We start from the raw sequence: 15,695 nt of genomic DNA on the forward strand, positions 1-15,695 counted from the left end.
TTCTAATGGCTGAATAGTACTCCATTGTGTAGATATACCACATTTTTTGCATCCACTCTTCTATTGAGGGATACCTGGGTTCTTTCCAACTTCTGGCAATTATAAATAGGGCTGCTATGAACATAGTAGAACATGTATCCTTATTACATGCTGGGGAATCTTTTGGGTATATGCCCAGGAGTGGTATAGCAGGATCTTGTGGAAGTGAGGTGCCCAGTTTTCGGAGGAACCGCCAGACTGATTTCCAGAGTGGTTGTACCAATTTGCAACCCCACCAGCAGTGGAGGAGTGTTCCTCTTTCTCCACATCCTCGCGAACACCTGCTGTCTCCTGAATTTTTAATTTTAGCCATTCTGACTGGTGTAAGGTGAAATCTCAGGGTTGTTTTGATTTGCATTTCCCTAATGACTAATGAAGTTCAGCATTTTTTAAGATGCTTCTCTGCCATCCGAAATTCTTCAGGTGAGAATTCTTTGTTTAACTCTGTACCCCATTTTTAATAGGGTTGTTTGGTTTTCTGGAGTCTAACTTCTTGAGTTCTTTATATATATTGAATATTAGTCCTCTATCTGATGTAGGATTGGTGAAGATCTTTTCCCAATTTGTTGGTTGCCGATCTGTCCTTTTGATGGTGTCCTTTGCCTTACAGAAACTTTGTAATTTTATGAGGTCCCATTTGTCAATTCTTGATCTTAGAGCATATGCTATTGGTGTTCTGTTCAGAAACTTTCTCCCTGTACCGATGTCCTCAAGGGTCTTCCCCAGTTTCTTTTCTATTAGCTTCAGAGTATCTGGCTTTATGTGGAGGTCCTTGATCCATTTGGATTTGAGCTTAGTACAAGGAGACAAGGATGGATCAATTCGAATTCTTCTGCATGCTGACCTCCAGTTGAACCAGCACCATTTGTTGAAAAGGCTATCTTTTTTCCATTGGATGTTTTCAGCCTCTTTGTCGAGGATCAAGTGGCCATAGGTGTGTGGGTTCATTTCTGGATCTTCAATCCTGTTCCATTGATCCTTCTGCCTGTCACTGTACCAATACCATGCAATTTTTAACACTATTGCTCTGTAGTATTGCTTGAGGTCAGGGATACTGATTCCCCCAGAATTTCTTTTGTTGCTGAGAATAGTTTTAGCTATCCTGGGTTTTTTGTTATTCCAGATGATTTTGATAATTGCTCTTTCTAACTCTGACTCCACTAGAGAACTCCTACAGCTGATAAACAACTTCAGCAAAGTGGCAGGTTATAAAATCAACTCAAGCAAATCAGTGGCCTTCCTATACTCAAAGGATAAGCAGGCTGAGAAAGAAATTAGGGAAATGACCCCCTTCACAATAGCCACAAACAGTATAAAGTATCTTGGGGTGACTCTTACCAAACATGTGAAAGATCTGTATGACAAGAACTTCAAGACTCTGAAGAAGGAAATGGAAGAAGACCTCAAAAAATGGGAAAACCTCCCATGCTCATGGATCGGCAGGATCAATATAGTTAAAATGGCCATTTTGCCAAAAGCAATATACAGATTCAATGCAATACCCATCAAAATCAGCTGTGTTTAACAAGATAACAGAAGTATTAAAGTGAAATCTTTGTGTTATTGGGACAATTGATGTTGGTTAGCTGGAGATAAGAAATTAGAGGTGATAAAGAAAAGACCAGCATCACTGAACTGAAATCTGGGAAGTGCTTCCTGAGAGCACAGAGAACCTGTGTTATAGAGGTGGCCAAGGTTATACAGTCATACTGACAGCCAGAATTGGTAATGTATAAGAGTCACTCAGGTGGTTGTGATTTTTTAAAACGATTTATTTATTATATGTAAGTACACTGTAGTTGTCTTCAGATACACCAGAAGAGGTTGTCAGATCTCATTATGGATGGTTGTGAGCTACCATGTGGTTGCCGGGATTTGAACTCAGGACCTTCAGAGGAGCAGTCAGTGCTCTTAACCGCTGAGTCATGTCTCCAGCCCCAGGGTGGAAACTCATGCCTCTTTGATACATTTTGGGTATAAGGTTATAATGCTATAATTACTGGATTTCTTCACTCTCACTTTTTGAGTGGTTTTAAAGCAGGAAGGGGTGGGCAACATCTCCACCAAGAATTTGCTATAAAGTCTCAGTCACTCATTACAAGTGGTTCCAGTTAAGCTCAGGGTGTGTGGCTGTATTCTCAGCACTTGGGAGAAGGCTGAGGCAAGAGGGTTGAGAATTTAAAGCCAGCCTCAGTTACATAGTGAGAGTGTCTCACAAAAACAAAGTTGACTGTACTCATGGAAGTAATTACCTTGATCTCAAATCCTGAAGCTGTAAAGAAGTAATTTCTCATTTGTTCAAACACTGTTAAATTTAGTTTAGTTGTTTCCTGGTTATGCTAGACACCCAGAACCTTGAGCATGTGAGGGAGGGAAGCGCTGACCACTGAACACTCCTGTCAGCCTCTTAGTCTGTCACTACCAAGAGCCTTCCATGTGCCCTTAGCTGAAGAGAACACAGAGATGCACAGGACAGTGCCAGACTTGAAGGACTTCACCTATATGACAGGAAATGAAAGTTGTATGAAAACAGCTATTTTACAAGAAAAATGCACCAAATATCCCAGGAGAGGTTTAAGCACAGGTTTTATGAGGTAAGAGAAACACATTCAAGATGGTTAAAGAGGGCAAGAGACAACAGCAAGGGGTGTGGCGTCATAATGAAGTTGGACTTCATCTTTTCTTTTTTAATTTACACTGGTGTTTTGCCTGCATATCTACCTGTCTGTGTGAGGGTGTCTGACCCCCTGGAAGTAGAGGTACTAACTGTTGTGAGCCATCATGTAGGTGCTGGGAATTGAACCCAGCTCCTCTGGAAGAGCAAGCAGTGCTCTTATACTCTGAGCCATCTCTCCAGTACCTGGATTCTCTCCTTCCTTCCTTCCTTCCTTCCTTCCTTCCTTCCTTCCTTCCTTCCTTCCTTCCTTTCCTTCTTTCTTTCTTCCCTCCCCCCCCCCCTCTTTCTTTTGAGTCAGTGTCTCAGTCTTTAGTCCAGGATGGCCTAGAACTCACTATGTAGCTCAGGTTGGACTTGAATTTGTGATGGTTTGCCACCCTAAGCCTTCCAAATGCAGGGATTACAGATATAAGCCTCCATGCCTACCTTTTACGGTATCCAGTTCTCTCTATAAGGCTATCTGACCCCCTTTTTAAAAACAGATTTATTTTAATTTTAATTATACGTATGTAGGTATGCATGTGTGTGTGTGGGGGGGGGGGGGGGTTGCAGTTAATGCCCGTAAGTGCAGGTTCTCAGAGCTGAAGTTATAGATGGTTAAGTGTGCTGGCATGGGTCTTCTGCAAGAGCAGCATGTATTCTTAACTGCTGAGTGATCTCCACAGTCCTAGTTTTGTTTTGTGAGGCAAGGTATCACTCAGTAGCCCAGGCTGGCCTAGAACTTACTATGTAGACCTGGTTGTCCTTCCTCGGGTTTAGGATTGTGCTGTGAATCACCATTTCTTGCTACCCTTTATTTTACTGCACATGCTTAGAATTTTGTATGTACTAGGCAAGTGCTCTCCCATAGAACTACTCTTTTAGTTATATATTTTATTTTTTTGAGATAGGGTCTTACCTCATAGGTGCTGGGATTAAAGGTGTACTCCACCATATCTTGCCTGATTTAGTTTAAACCTCAAAATTCATGGCAGTGGGAAATGTCTCCTTCAGAATTAATTGGCTTCACAGATTGTTTGTAATCTGTGCCAGGCCACTTCCTGGTTGGCTCTCACTACAAGATGGAGGATTCCTTCAGTTCTTTCACACACACACACACACACACACACACACACACACACCCGTGCACCCTGTTCCTCTGCGACCCCCCGCCAGCCCTCCCCCCCAAATGCCTTGCTCTTTTTTCAACAAAGGAAGATACCACAGTTCAGGAAGCAAGTCGACTTAGGACAGGCTGGAGTATCAATTAGCTTTAGAACTAGTCCTGTATTCTTCGCAGTGGCCCCAGCAGCTCAAGGTCACGTGATCTTAGGCAACTTAAAGACCCTTTGAGTTCCCCTCAGTCCTAGGGCTAGCACTCAAGAGAGCTGCGAGGAGAGGCGTGTCTGAGGACGTTTATAAGGCACTGTTGTCAGAGACATCCCATGGCCAGACAGCCGCTCTTATCAAAGTCATTGTTGCTCCTGTGGTCAAAGTGGAAATGGCCTTTCCTCCTTCAATGGTTGACGTTAAGGCACGCCCTGGGATTCTAAGATGTAATCTTGTAAAAGGTTGGTGATTTACAGTACTTTCAGTTGAGTCCATGATTATTCTGGGAAAAACGGCAGCACCTTGGCTAACTAAGATCAAGGGTATTACGGGGCTGGAGACATGGCTCAGTGGGTAAGAGCTCTCCCAGAGGCCCCGAGTTCAATTCCCATGCCTCCTTCTGGTGTGTCTGAAGACAGGGACGTTTTTACTCATATAAATAAATAAACCTTAAAGAAAAGGGTATTCTGTAAAAAGGTATTTGCTACTGAGGGTACCTTAGGAGATCAAATAAGGCCACCTAGCTAGGGTTTACTAAACTCGAAAAACTGGATTGGCAGGACTAAGGAGTCAAGGGTGGGGCTGGGAGAAAGGGAAAGGGTTGAAGATAAGGCCTAGGTAGTACAGTAGGTGGGGGAATCACAGCTCAAGTAAACGATAAGCTCAAGGCGGAGACACACTTTTGATGGGGGAAGAAAGTGTGTTGTGCTGGTTAGTGTTGTCAACTGGGGGGACCGGAGTCACGTGGGAAACCTCTATTGTGCAACTGCTCCATCAGATTGGCCTGCGGGCATTTCTGCGGAGCCATTTCCCCTTCCTCCTACTTTTTCCTTCTTTCCTTCCTTCCTTTCTTCCTTCCTTTCCTTCCTTCCTTCCTTCCTTTCTCCCTCCCTCCCTTCTTTCCTTCCTACCTTCCTATTTATCCTATATATCTATCCTCCTCCCTCTGCTTTTTGAAACGGTTTCATGCCGGGCGGTGGTGGTGCACGCCTGTAATCCCAGCACTCTGGGAGGCAGAGGCAGGCGGATTTCTGAATTCGAGGCCAGCCTGGTCTACAGAGTGAGTTCCAGGACAGCCAGGGCTAAACAGAGAAACCCGGTCTCGAAAAAACCAAATCCAAAAAACCAAAAAACCAACAACAAAAAAGAAACATAGTTTCACCTACGAAGCCCTGGCAGGCCTGTGAGGACTAGGCGGGCCTCAAACTCATGGAGAGCTGCCTGCTTCTGCAATCAAGTGCTGGAATCAAAGGTGTGCGCCACCTTGCCCACAGACTTTCTGGATTAACAATTGATAAAAGAGGGCCCAGCCCACTGGGAGTGGTGCCGCCCCTGGCTCACCCACAATCCGGCTGAGTGAGCCAGTGACCCTTCTGCTTCAGCTCCTGCCTCCAAGTTCTAATTTGAGCTCCTACCTAGGCTCTCTCGATGATGGACTGGAACCTGTGAGCTGAATAAGGCCCCTTTCTCCCCAAATTGTTTTTGGTCAGTGTTTTGCCCCAACAACAGATAGCTAAGTAGAACGGAAGGCAGAGTCCAAGTCCAAGGGAAGCAAGTCCGTAAGAAAGCAGATAGAGGTGTAAGGGGTGTGTCATTTATGACTCAGTTTCCATGGTTACAAGGTGAAAGATTAGATATAAGCCAAAAGTGTTAGAAAGTGGAAGGGTCCTTGAAGGTCAAAGTGTCTCAGGTAAGGCACTCAGTTCTGCTTTGCATAGATGCGTAGATCTGAGAGGAGGCGGAGCCGACTGAGGGGGCGTGGCTGACCGGAGGCTGGAGAGCCTTGCTTCAGAGCCACTTATAGAATGCGGTGCAGCTGTGGGAGTGGGCGAGCTGTGGTCGGAAACCAGCGGAGTGGCATGTGAGCTCTCAGGAATGCGCAGAGAGGAACGGCTTGCTTATGAGCTTGTTTCTGCTTTGGCAGGCATTTAATTCTTGGCATCAAAATAATGCCATTCAGTGCCCAGCAACACACACACACACACACACACACACACACACACACACACGAGAGAGAGAGAGAGAGGAGAGAGAGAGAGAGAGAGAGAGAGAGAGAGAGAGAGAGAGAGAGAGAGAGAGAGATTCAAAAAGCCCCAGTGTCAGATGACAAAAAAAAAAAACCCAAAAACCTCCAAACCAAAAATCTCTGTTCTGCACAGTTGGGGAAGTTAAGTGGGAATCTAAAATAAAGTTTTCACTTCTTGTTTTAGAAACAGATGATAGCTATCTGGGCAGTCACATCCATATAATAATTTAATGAGTGCCTTTCAGTACCATATTAGGCCAGATGGTGGCTAGGACGTAATGAGTATGTAAGGGATCTTGTGCTTAGAGTCCCTTCGGTTACTATTTTAAGGAGAAGTCCTATAGTGTATTTGTTATTTTTTTGAGACAGCGCCTCATGAGTTCGGGGCGTTATGGATGCTTGGCCAGCATACTGCCCACTGAGATTCATCCCCAGTCTTTCTTTTCTGTTTTTTTTTTAGATGTGGGTTTGTGTAGCTTAGGATGGTCTCGAACTCACCGTGTAGCTGAAGATGAATAATCTCCTCCTTCAATCATGTCCCAAGTGCTGGGATTGAGGCGTGGCTCTCTGTGTAATTTATAAAAGTTCCCAAGTAATAGAATCACAAACTAGTAATATTATTGTCTTTTTAAAAAGCTTCCCTCTTGTAGACTGATTTTTGATTACCTGACTTTTGGATGATACAACACAATAATATTTATTGCAAATAACTCAAACCAATTCCTGGGCTGATGAAATGGAAGGACCATTCTCAACAGATTAGAGTGGCTAATAAATGTATGAAAAAAAGTTTAATCTCACCAGTCATCAGAGACCGCAAATGAAAATTCCCTTGAGATTCCACCTAGTCCCAGGCAGAATGGCAGTCATTAAAAAAGCAAACAAGGAGACAGGTGGGAGGGTCAGAAGTCCAATGTTATCTTTAGCTACAGAGAGAGAAGGAAATCAGCCTGGGATGGACGAGAACCTGTCTCAGAAACAAAACAACTGGCAAGAGAAAAGGGAATGCTCTCTCAGCCTGGTGGTGCACGGTTTACTCTTAGCACTCAGGGGGGAGGCAGAAGCAGGTGGATCCCTGAATTTCAGGTATGCCTGGTGTGTATAGTGTGTTCCAGTATAGCTAGGGCAATGCAGCGAGACCCTGTCACAGGAGAAAGAACAAACAAACAAACACCCCCAAAGATAAAACAAGTAAAAAAGCAAATGGGGCAAACCCACACAATGTTGGTGGGGATGGAGCAGTGTGGCTACTATGGAAATCAGCACGGAGGGCCCTCTAAGACTTAAAAACAGCCGTGCACCACTGGACCAAGCTGTACCACTCAGGGCATTTACCCACAAGACTCCAAGCCAACATGTCCCAAAGACACTTGTCTGTCAGTGCTTATCGTAGTTGCTAGCTAAGTGATAGTGAGAGATCAAACTTAGGAGTCCAACAACAGAGAATGGATAAGAAAATGTGATATATGTAAACATATGTGCATGTATATGTAAATATATATATATATAAGCCATATATAAAAGTATTATACATATATAGAATAGCTATGTGATGGAACAAACCTAGAAGTCCAACAACAGGGAAAGGGATACAAAGTGTGATATATATATATATGTGTGTGTTTGTGTGTTTATATATATACATACATATATACATATATACATATGGAATAAAGTTTTTAGTCATAACTAAAAAATGAATTAATGTTGTTTACAGGAAAATAGATTCAACTACATACAATATTAGGCAAAATAAGTCAGTCTCAGAAAAACAGATATTGTTTGTTTTCTCTCATTTGTTTTTATATAGATATATGGAATTATGTAGGTAAAAGTGCAACTGTGGAGAGGAACAAAGAAATTAGGAGAAGGACTAGGAGGAAGGGGAGAGGGAGGGTATTAAAAAAATAAAGATCAGGGGCTGGAGAGATGGCTTAGTGGGTAAGAGCACCGACTGTTCTTCCAAAGGTCATGAGTTCAAATCCCAGCACCCACATGGTGGCTCACAACCATCTGTAAAGAGATCTGATGCCCTCTTCTGGTGTGTCTGAAGACAGACAGCTACAGTGTACTTACATATAATAAATAAATCTTTAAAAAAAAAAATAAAGATCAAAGACTATTCTATACTAGTATGAAAACACCCAAGGTAAGGTAGTACATTACCATACAGAATAAACATACATACATGAAAATACAAAACAAAGCAACCAGTTTTCAGGAGACAGAAGCAGGCGGACTTCTGTAAATTTAAGGCCAGCCATGGCTACACAGTGAGACCCTGTCTCAACCAACCAAACCAAATCAAATCAAAACAACCAAACAAGCAAAAAAACAAAAATCAAAACAACAAACCAAACAAGGATGGAGGACGAGAGAGTTCACCTTTTATTGGTCTGTCCTATGCTGGTTCTAAATACAGCCTTTTTCTTCTTGACATAGGGAATTCCATGTAAACAACAACAGTGCCATAGTTATATATGCCAGCAAAATACTCATACACTCAAACACAAGTAAACTTAAAGTAGTTTACAAGCAATAGGGGGCCGGATTTAAGCATGCCATGGAAAGCTAGGCATGGGAGCTACAACTTTAGTCTCAGCACTGGAAAAGCCAAGACGGAAGGATGGCTGAACTCCAGGTGGGACCCGTCTCAAGAACAGCAATCAAAATAACCGGAAAAAGTATAGAATGGTAGGACAAAACTGAAGTCCCAGGGTTTGGGAGGAGAGGCAGGAGGATTACAAGTTGGATACCAACCTGAGCTACAAAGTGAGAACCTGTCACCAAGAGACAGCTTTAAAATTTTAGGGGACTGATCCTTGTCCAAAGAGACTCCTGTAGAGAGCCTTCGAGGGGCCTGTGACTTGCCTATGACACTGGCATTCAGTACTAATAGCATCATTAAAAAGATCCCCCTCATTAGGCAAACTGGTGATTCGTTTGAATGGGGCCATCATATTTTTGTTTTCATCTTTCTTTTCTTTTGTTATTATTACCAATGAATTAAGAACAAGTTTTCAGAACTGGGAATGAACCCAGAGCTTGTAAACACCAGGTAAACATTCTACCACTGAGCCTCCCCGACCCAGGCCTAGATTTAAAAATTTTCAAAGACAATAATAGTGGCGATGTTTAGGGTGGTCACATGTCTGAACATATTCCCCAAATTGCTAGTGGCATAACAGGATCCTGTCATAGGCTGATGGATGGGACACCAGTTCCAGCAGAGGGTGGGGGAGGGGAATGTAGGGGGGAGGCTGGATGCTCAGGTTTTTTTTTTTTTCATGAACTCACTCACAGTATACACTTTGTGATTAAGATTATAATTTCCTACCATTGTTTTCTAAAGAGCAGTTTAAAAAAAATATCGAGGTGGTAGAAACTTAACTGCAGCTGAAATTAGCCAAGCCAAACAAGATAACAACTAAAACACTGTTCAGGAAACTTAGTATTCTGAAACTAAGAACAAAGAAACAAAGAAGAATTAGTTGCTGGCAACTTTTGTGCTAAACAAGTACCTTAAAAACAACCCCATTTAGTGAACACTGAGTTTTCCTTCTGTTGTGTTTTGTAAAACCGTGGCATAAAGAGGCAGGAGGGAGCACCTCAGCTGGCAGGCCACGGTGTTCCCCTGAGGAGTCACCACCCAGAGACAGACCTAGTATAAAAGGAAGTTTGTTTGGGGGAAGGGAGGGGGACCTGGAAAAGGGTTAGAAGCAGAAAGAAGCAGAAAAAGGAAGGGGGGGGGGCAGAGAAAGACAGTGAGGAGAGAGGGGAAGAGAGACGGAGGGAGGCTGCGCTGGGAACACAGAGGGGGGAGAGAGAGCTAGAGACAGAGACAGAGAGACAGAGACAGACCGAAGAGAGACACACACACACACCAAGAGAGACAGAGAGCTGGGATAGCTGAACACTTCTTATATGCCAGCAAAGTCATTGCTAGTTGCTAGGCAGCTGTCAGGCAGAGCCTGGAGAAATTGCCAACACTTCTGTACTATATTGGTCCTTGTAACATAGTTTTTGCCAACAGGAAAATATTTCACTACAGTTATTTATTTTTTGATTAAGTCCTAATAAAACTTCAGGAAAACATGATGGTAGACAGGCATTATTTGAATTGGTTGGAAATCCTGTCAGTCACAGAGTGAGTACATGAATCCTAAGGCTGCCTCTACCCAAAGAACCATCTTGCTGGTTATTTATTTTTTGATTAAGTCCTAATAAAACTTCAGGAAAACATGATGGTAGACAGGCATTATTTGAATTGGTTGGAAATCCTGTCAGTCACAGAGTGAGTACATGAATCCTAAGGCTGCCTCTACCCAAAGAACCATCTTGCTGGCTCTAGGAAGTACTGTTTATATGCAGTTTCTAAAGATTAAAACCCGATTTCTGGGGGCTGAAGAGCTGGTTCAGCTGTTGAAGGCACTTGCTGCTCTCTCAGAGGACCTGGGTTTGGTACCTGGCACTCACATCTGGTGGAATTCATAAACTTGCCTGGAATTCCATCTCTAGGGGATTTATTGACCTTTTCTGGTCTCCACAGCAACATGCAAGCACGTGGTGCATTGACATGTAGGAATTGACACATACATTTCTGAATTTCATGGTTTTATCTTTGGGAGACACTACTAGCTTTAGAACTGTGATAGTTTTGGGTTTTACCTCTCCTCTGTCCATCCCTTGTCCGTGAGTCTTGCCTTTGTGGTCATAATTTAATTTCCTTTAAGTTCTTACAACCCAACTTGTTCTACTTTAGGCTGTTTATTAAGTTTATGTGTTTATGTCTTGCTTTGGGCTAGAATGCAAAGTCACTGAAGATAAAGGCTATGAATTTTTTATTTGTGTTCTTTGCTTGGTAGGAGACACATTGCTCAATAAATATTCCTTGACTAATACAAGGAGGTGTTCTGAGCTTTCAGTGAAACCCAGCTGACATCTTGTTTACTCGTGCAAATTAAATGTTTTTCTTGTTTTTTCTTGCATAGAACTAGTTGCAACTGTTTTGTTCACTATGAATCTTACAAGTTCTGCTTCAAAATCACCATGGCAACCTTTTAGAAGTAGTGGAATGAGAGATGCCCAAAGCAGGCCTATAGGAGGAAGTGGGAACAATATTTACAAAGTTACTACTCTTGAGGCATAGTATGTTCTACACTGTAAATAAAATTTCTTTTAACACATTTAACTGCTAAAGTTCCAGTCAGGTTCATTCACCCAGGGACCTACAAACAAAATAAATGGCAGAGCTGAATTTCAGAGACTCAATGGGCAAGGCAGTTTAAGTGTCGGGTAGTTGTGAGAATTCAAGGACATAATTTCTTAAAAAAGCACTAGGCACAATAAGTTGGTTGTCAACACATGTTGTGTTCCCATATTTGCTCAGGCCTCGAAGTTGACTTTTTCAAATGGGAGGGGAGGAAAATTTAAGATCGAATTAATTAAAGTTGTCAATAACTCGAAGAAAGCTCCTGCTTGATTACAATAATTCTAAGCCGGCCTTCATAGTGACTCTAGAGGAGAAAAAAAAAATGTCTGGCAATGTTACAAACCACAATGCCTAATTTAAGAACGATTTCTATTTCAAAAGAGGGTGTAGAAGTCATCTTTGGCCAACAAGAGACTCAAGGGATACAGTAATGTAGGCCTATGAGACAATCCACTTCGCGCCTCTCCCGCCCAGAAGAAGAGCACTGCTTTGGGCTGGCGGGGAACTCTGTAGGTGAAGCGTGGGGTCCCCACATTTGCAGGGAGAGGAGCCGCCTCGAACTTCAAAGCTAGAGCGCTCGCTCCCCTAATTGTCCTCTGTTAGATCTCTCACAAGCGACATCTTTGCAGACAAGGAATCGGGGCAGCCAGGGCTCATTTTGCAGAACCCCTCTGGTATTTGCGCGGGACCGGCGGCCAGCTGTCACGCAAGTGCCCGCAGCCCTATCGCACCTGGAGGAAGGTGGCGCGCGCCCCCGCTGTGACGTCACCGCACCTGGCACCAGCTGCGGGAGTCTGGGTGGCGCGCGGGGGCCGCAGGGGGCGTGGCCGGGAAGCGCAGACCGTTCTCGCGAGACTTCGCCCCAGCCGGCTCCCGATTCTCTTCTCCCCGGCCCGTGGGTTCCACCTCGTTCTCGAGCGTGGCGCGCTCCGCCTCAGAGGGAGTGCGTGCGGGCTGTACCGTGCGGGACCCCGCCGGAGCCTCTGCCAGCGGCGAGCGGAAGCGGCAGCGGCTCGGGAGCGTGGCTGAGCGCGCACTGTGCGCAGGCGCGGACCCCGCTCGCCCCCGCCTGCTGGCGCCGCGGCCGAGGCCGGGCGTGAGGAGCGGCTGAGTGCGCCGCGGGCGGATGGAGGCGCCTCCCCGCCGCGCCTGAGCCGGTGCACCGAAGGGGCCGCGGGGCCGCGCTCTCCCCGCCGGAGCCGCAGCATGGGTAAGCACCGCCGCGCCGGCTCCTGGGCTCCTCGCACGCGGGTCGGCTCCAATCGGGCTCTCCCTTCGTCGGACCTTCGCCGGACAGCGGGGCTCGAACCCGTGATCCGCTGTCCTGCGCCCTCTGGGAACCCCTAACTTCGATGGGGGAGGGCGATCGCTAACTTGACCAAAGTGGAACTTGCAGCTCTGCTACTCGTACAGCTTGGTAAAAAAAAAAAAAATGCACTCACACCCCCACATCTACTATGCACACCCACACACAGACATTTTGCCGTAGATAATTCCAAGCACAGAAAATACTTAATTCTATTTGCGATCGGCTGGGCTTTTTCGGCAGTGATTTGTGACTCCTGTTCCCTTCCTCTTTTCGTGGGTCAGTTTTTGGAATCGTTTTCCTGGTATTGGGTCGTCTGCCTTGTCAGGTGTGTTGGCACCTATTAGCACAGCGAATTTCCTCCCGAGGACTGGGGTTGGGGTTCGGTATTCTAGGATTCCCAGTTGGAACCCTTGGAGGAGCTGTTTCCTGTTTAGAGCGAGACTTCCTTCTAGGAGGGGAGAGAAAGAGCAGGGCCACAGGGATGTTTTTCTGTGCGTTCTTCAAGTTTTCGTTTGGAGTTAGCTTGCAAGCGTCGCAGCGGTTCTTTCGAAAAGGAGTTTTGTTAAGCGGTTTAACAGTTCCTTTGATAACAGAGTTGCATCTGGGCTAGACACGAACTCCCTCGAATGTTTATACATTAAAAGTAAAGTGAAAGAGTATTTTCCCCCCTTAAAAAAAAAAAAAAACAGCTTGGTGTCACTACAAAGCAAAAGCGAATTCAGCAAGTGTGTAAGACCAGTATTTGATTTTGTGGTATAAATCAGAAAGACATTACGTTCTCAGTTGAGAGTCGACGCTGCTTCAACCATTACTGAAATTAATAATTCAGGAAACTAGCGGGTGATTTAGAAGCCCGACAAAAACAGGAGCTCTGCTGATGTGGCACCCCCGTGCCCACACTTTGTTTTCTGGGGGACGAATTTAGCTAGTGTTTACAGACACTGGCTATTCTGTTTTCTTAGAGCTTCTAATTTTAAGCTCCCTCTGCTTCCCTCCTGCTCTGTGTACCTTTTATACACCGAGTGCTTTTCCACTCAGGAGACAAACATTTGCTATTAGGGACTTTCAGGTGAATTCCTTTCCACTTGATTAGTTGAGTTTATGGGGTAATTGTAGGCTTGTTCTAAAGCATCAAAAGCTAGCTTAACTGATTGGGATGAAAAGCAAAAATTAAGTCTACAATTCTTATCTGTCCTAAGTCAGGATGCAGAATGTAATTAAACGTCTTTTGATGGTCCAGAGTCATCATTTTGTGACTTTGAGTTGCTCTGAGCCCTTTTAACCACTTTGGATCTTGCATAGACAGTTGGGCCAGGTTCTTTGTTGTTGCGGAAACAACAGTTCTTTGCAGTTTGCAGTTATTTTAAGTACCTTTCCTTCAGTCCTATAGGATGGGCTTGAAACTCTGATTAGTATTGACTTTCACCTTCCTGTTCTCATTTTTTTTTTTAACTGTGGAGAGCATTTAAATTTGTGATTCTATATAGGGGAAAATCAGTAGATCCACGCGTGAGTATAAGGTCTCTTTCTCTCTGTCTCTGTCTCTTTCTCCCTCTCCTCTCCCGGTCCCTGTCTCTCTCACTGTCACTGTCTCAGTCCCAGTACAACCCTCGCCCCCTCCCAGACAGGTTCTTGCAGTGTAGGTCTGGAGTCCTGGGACACACCCTGTAGATCAGGCTAGCTTTGGACTCACAGAGACCCATCTGCCTCTTCCTCCCAAATACTAAGATTAAAGTCTCTATGCCTAGCTAAGGTCTTAAGAAAAGTGAATGGAAAGTACTTTACATTATAATACCTCTATTTATTGGCCACAGGGCCTTTCTTTGGTTTATTTTAGAGTTGTCAGAGTATCTTGGGAAAATTCATTGTTTAGCATACTGTCAAGATTTGTGCTTTGTAGGTCTCTTATTTTTGGGGCTTGTGAAACATTTGCAGATCCGCATCTATTAAAAATCTATGCCAGGCAGTGGTGGCACACGCCTTTAATTCCAGCACTTGGAGCCGCGCGGCGGCGGCGGCGGCGGCGGCGGCACACGCCTGTAATCCCAGCACTCTGGGAGGCAGAGGCAGGTGGATTTCTGAGTTCGAGGCCAGCCTGGTCTACAGAGTGAGCTCCAGGACAGCCAGGGCTATACAGAGAAACCCTGTCTGGGGGGGGGAGGGGGAAAGGGGGGGAACACACTCACACACACACACACACACACACACACACACAAAACAAAACCAAAAAACAAAACAAACAAAAATTCCAGCACTTGGAAGGCAGAGGCAGGCGTATTTCTGAGTTTGAGGACAGCCTGGTCTACAGAGTGAGTTCCAGGACAGCTAGGGCTACACAGAGAAACCCTGTCTCGAAAAAAAAACCAAATCCAAAAAACAAAACAAAACAAACAAAAATTCCAGCACTTGGAAGGCAGAGGCAGGCGTATTTCTGAGTTCGAGGCCATCCTGGTCTATAGAATGAGTTCCAGGACAGTCAGGACTATACAGAGACACCCTGTCTCCAAAAAATAAAAAATAAAAAAAAATTTTTTTTTATGCCAGGCAGTGGTAGTGCATGCCTTTAATTCCAGCACTTGTGATACTGAGGCAGAGGCAGGTGGATTTCTGAGTTCAAGGCCAGCCTGGTGTACAGAATGAATTTCAGGACATGGCTACACAGAGAAACCCTGTCTCAAACAAACAAACAAAACAACAACAAAAATCTATTGGTTGTGTATTCATTAAAATCATCAAGTTCATGTTAAAAAGTTTCCTCTAATATATAATTTGCTGAGTTTGTTACCACCCTCTTTCTTGCTTTTTAAAGATAAGATCGCCTTATCCCGTGTTTCAGGCTGGCTTTGAACTCAAAGTGATCATCCTGCCTCAGCCTCTTGGCTGCTGGGATTATAGGCCTTACTGTCACTTCCACCCAGTTGTCCTTAGTTCTTACAGTTCAGGACGCAGCTCAAGAAAGCTGAGCTCTTAAGAGCTCTTTCTCAAAGGACCATAATGTGGTTCTCAGCATTCATAGTAGGGGGCTTACCAAGGGATCTGATAATGAGGTTTATGAGGGTACCCCTCAATATACATGGGGGATCTGATACCCTCATCTGGTTTATGAGGGTACCCCTCAACATAC

At 44.5% G+C, this 15,695-nt stretch overlaps 1 protein-coding gene across 2 annotated transcripts in view; it reads left to right on the forward strand.

Annotated features, from left to right (window-relative positions):
* The first annotated feature begins 12,121 nt into the window (after positions 1–12,121).
* Positions 12,122–15,695, forward strand: part of Cd2ap (CD2 associated protein) — an 85,951-nt gene continuing 82,377 nt past the window's right edge. For both annotated transcript variants that reach the window (XM_052192344.1, XM_052192345.1), the window contains exon 1: positions 12,122–12,472. In XM_052192344.1, the coding sequence (XP_052048304.1) occupies positions 12,469–12,472 (4 nt within the window). In that variant the 5' untranslated portion in view covers positions 12,122–12,468. The remainder of the gene's footprint in view (positions 12,473–15,695) is intronic.

This window comes from Apodemus sylvaticus, chromosome 9, assembly GCF_947179515.1.
Source record: "Apodemus sylvaticus chromosome 9, mApoSyl1.1, whole genome shotgun sequence".
NCBI classification, from domain to species: domain Eukaryota; kingdom Metazoa; phylum Chordata; class Mammalia; order Rodentia; family Muridae; genus Apodemus; species Apodemus sylvaticus.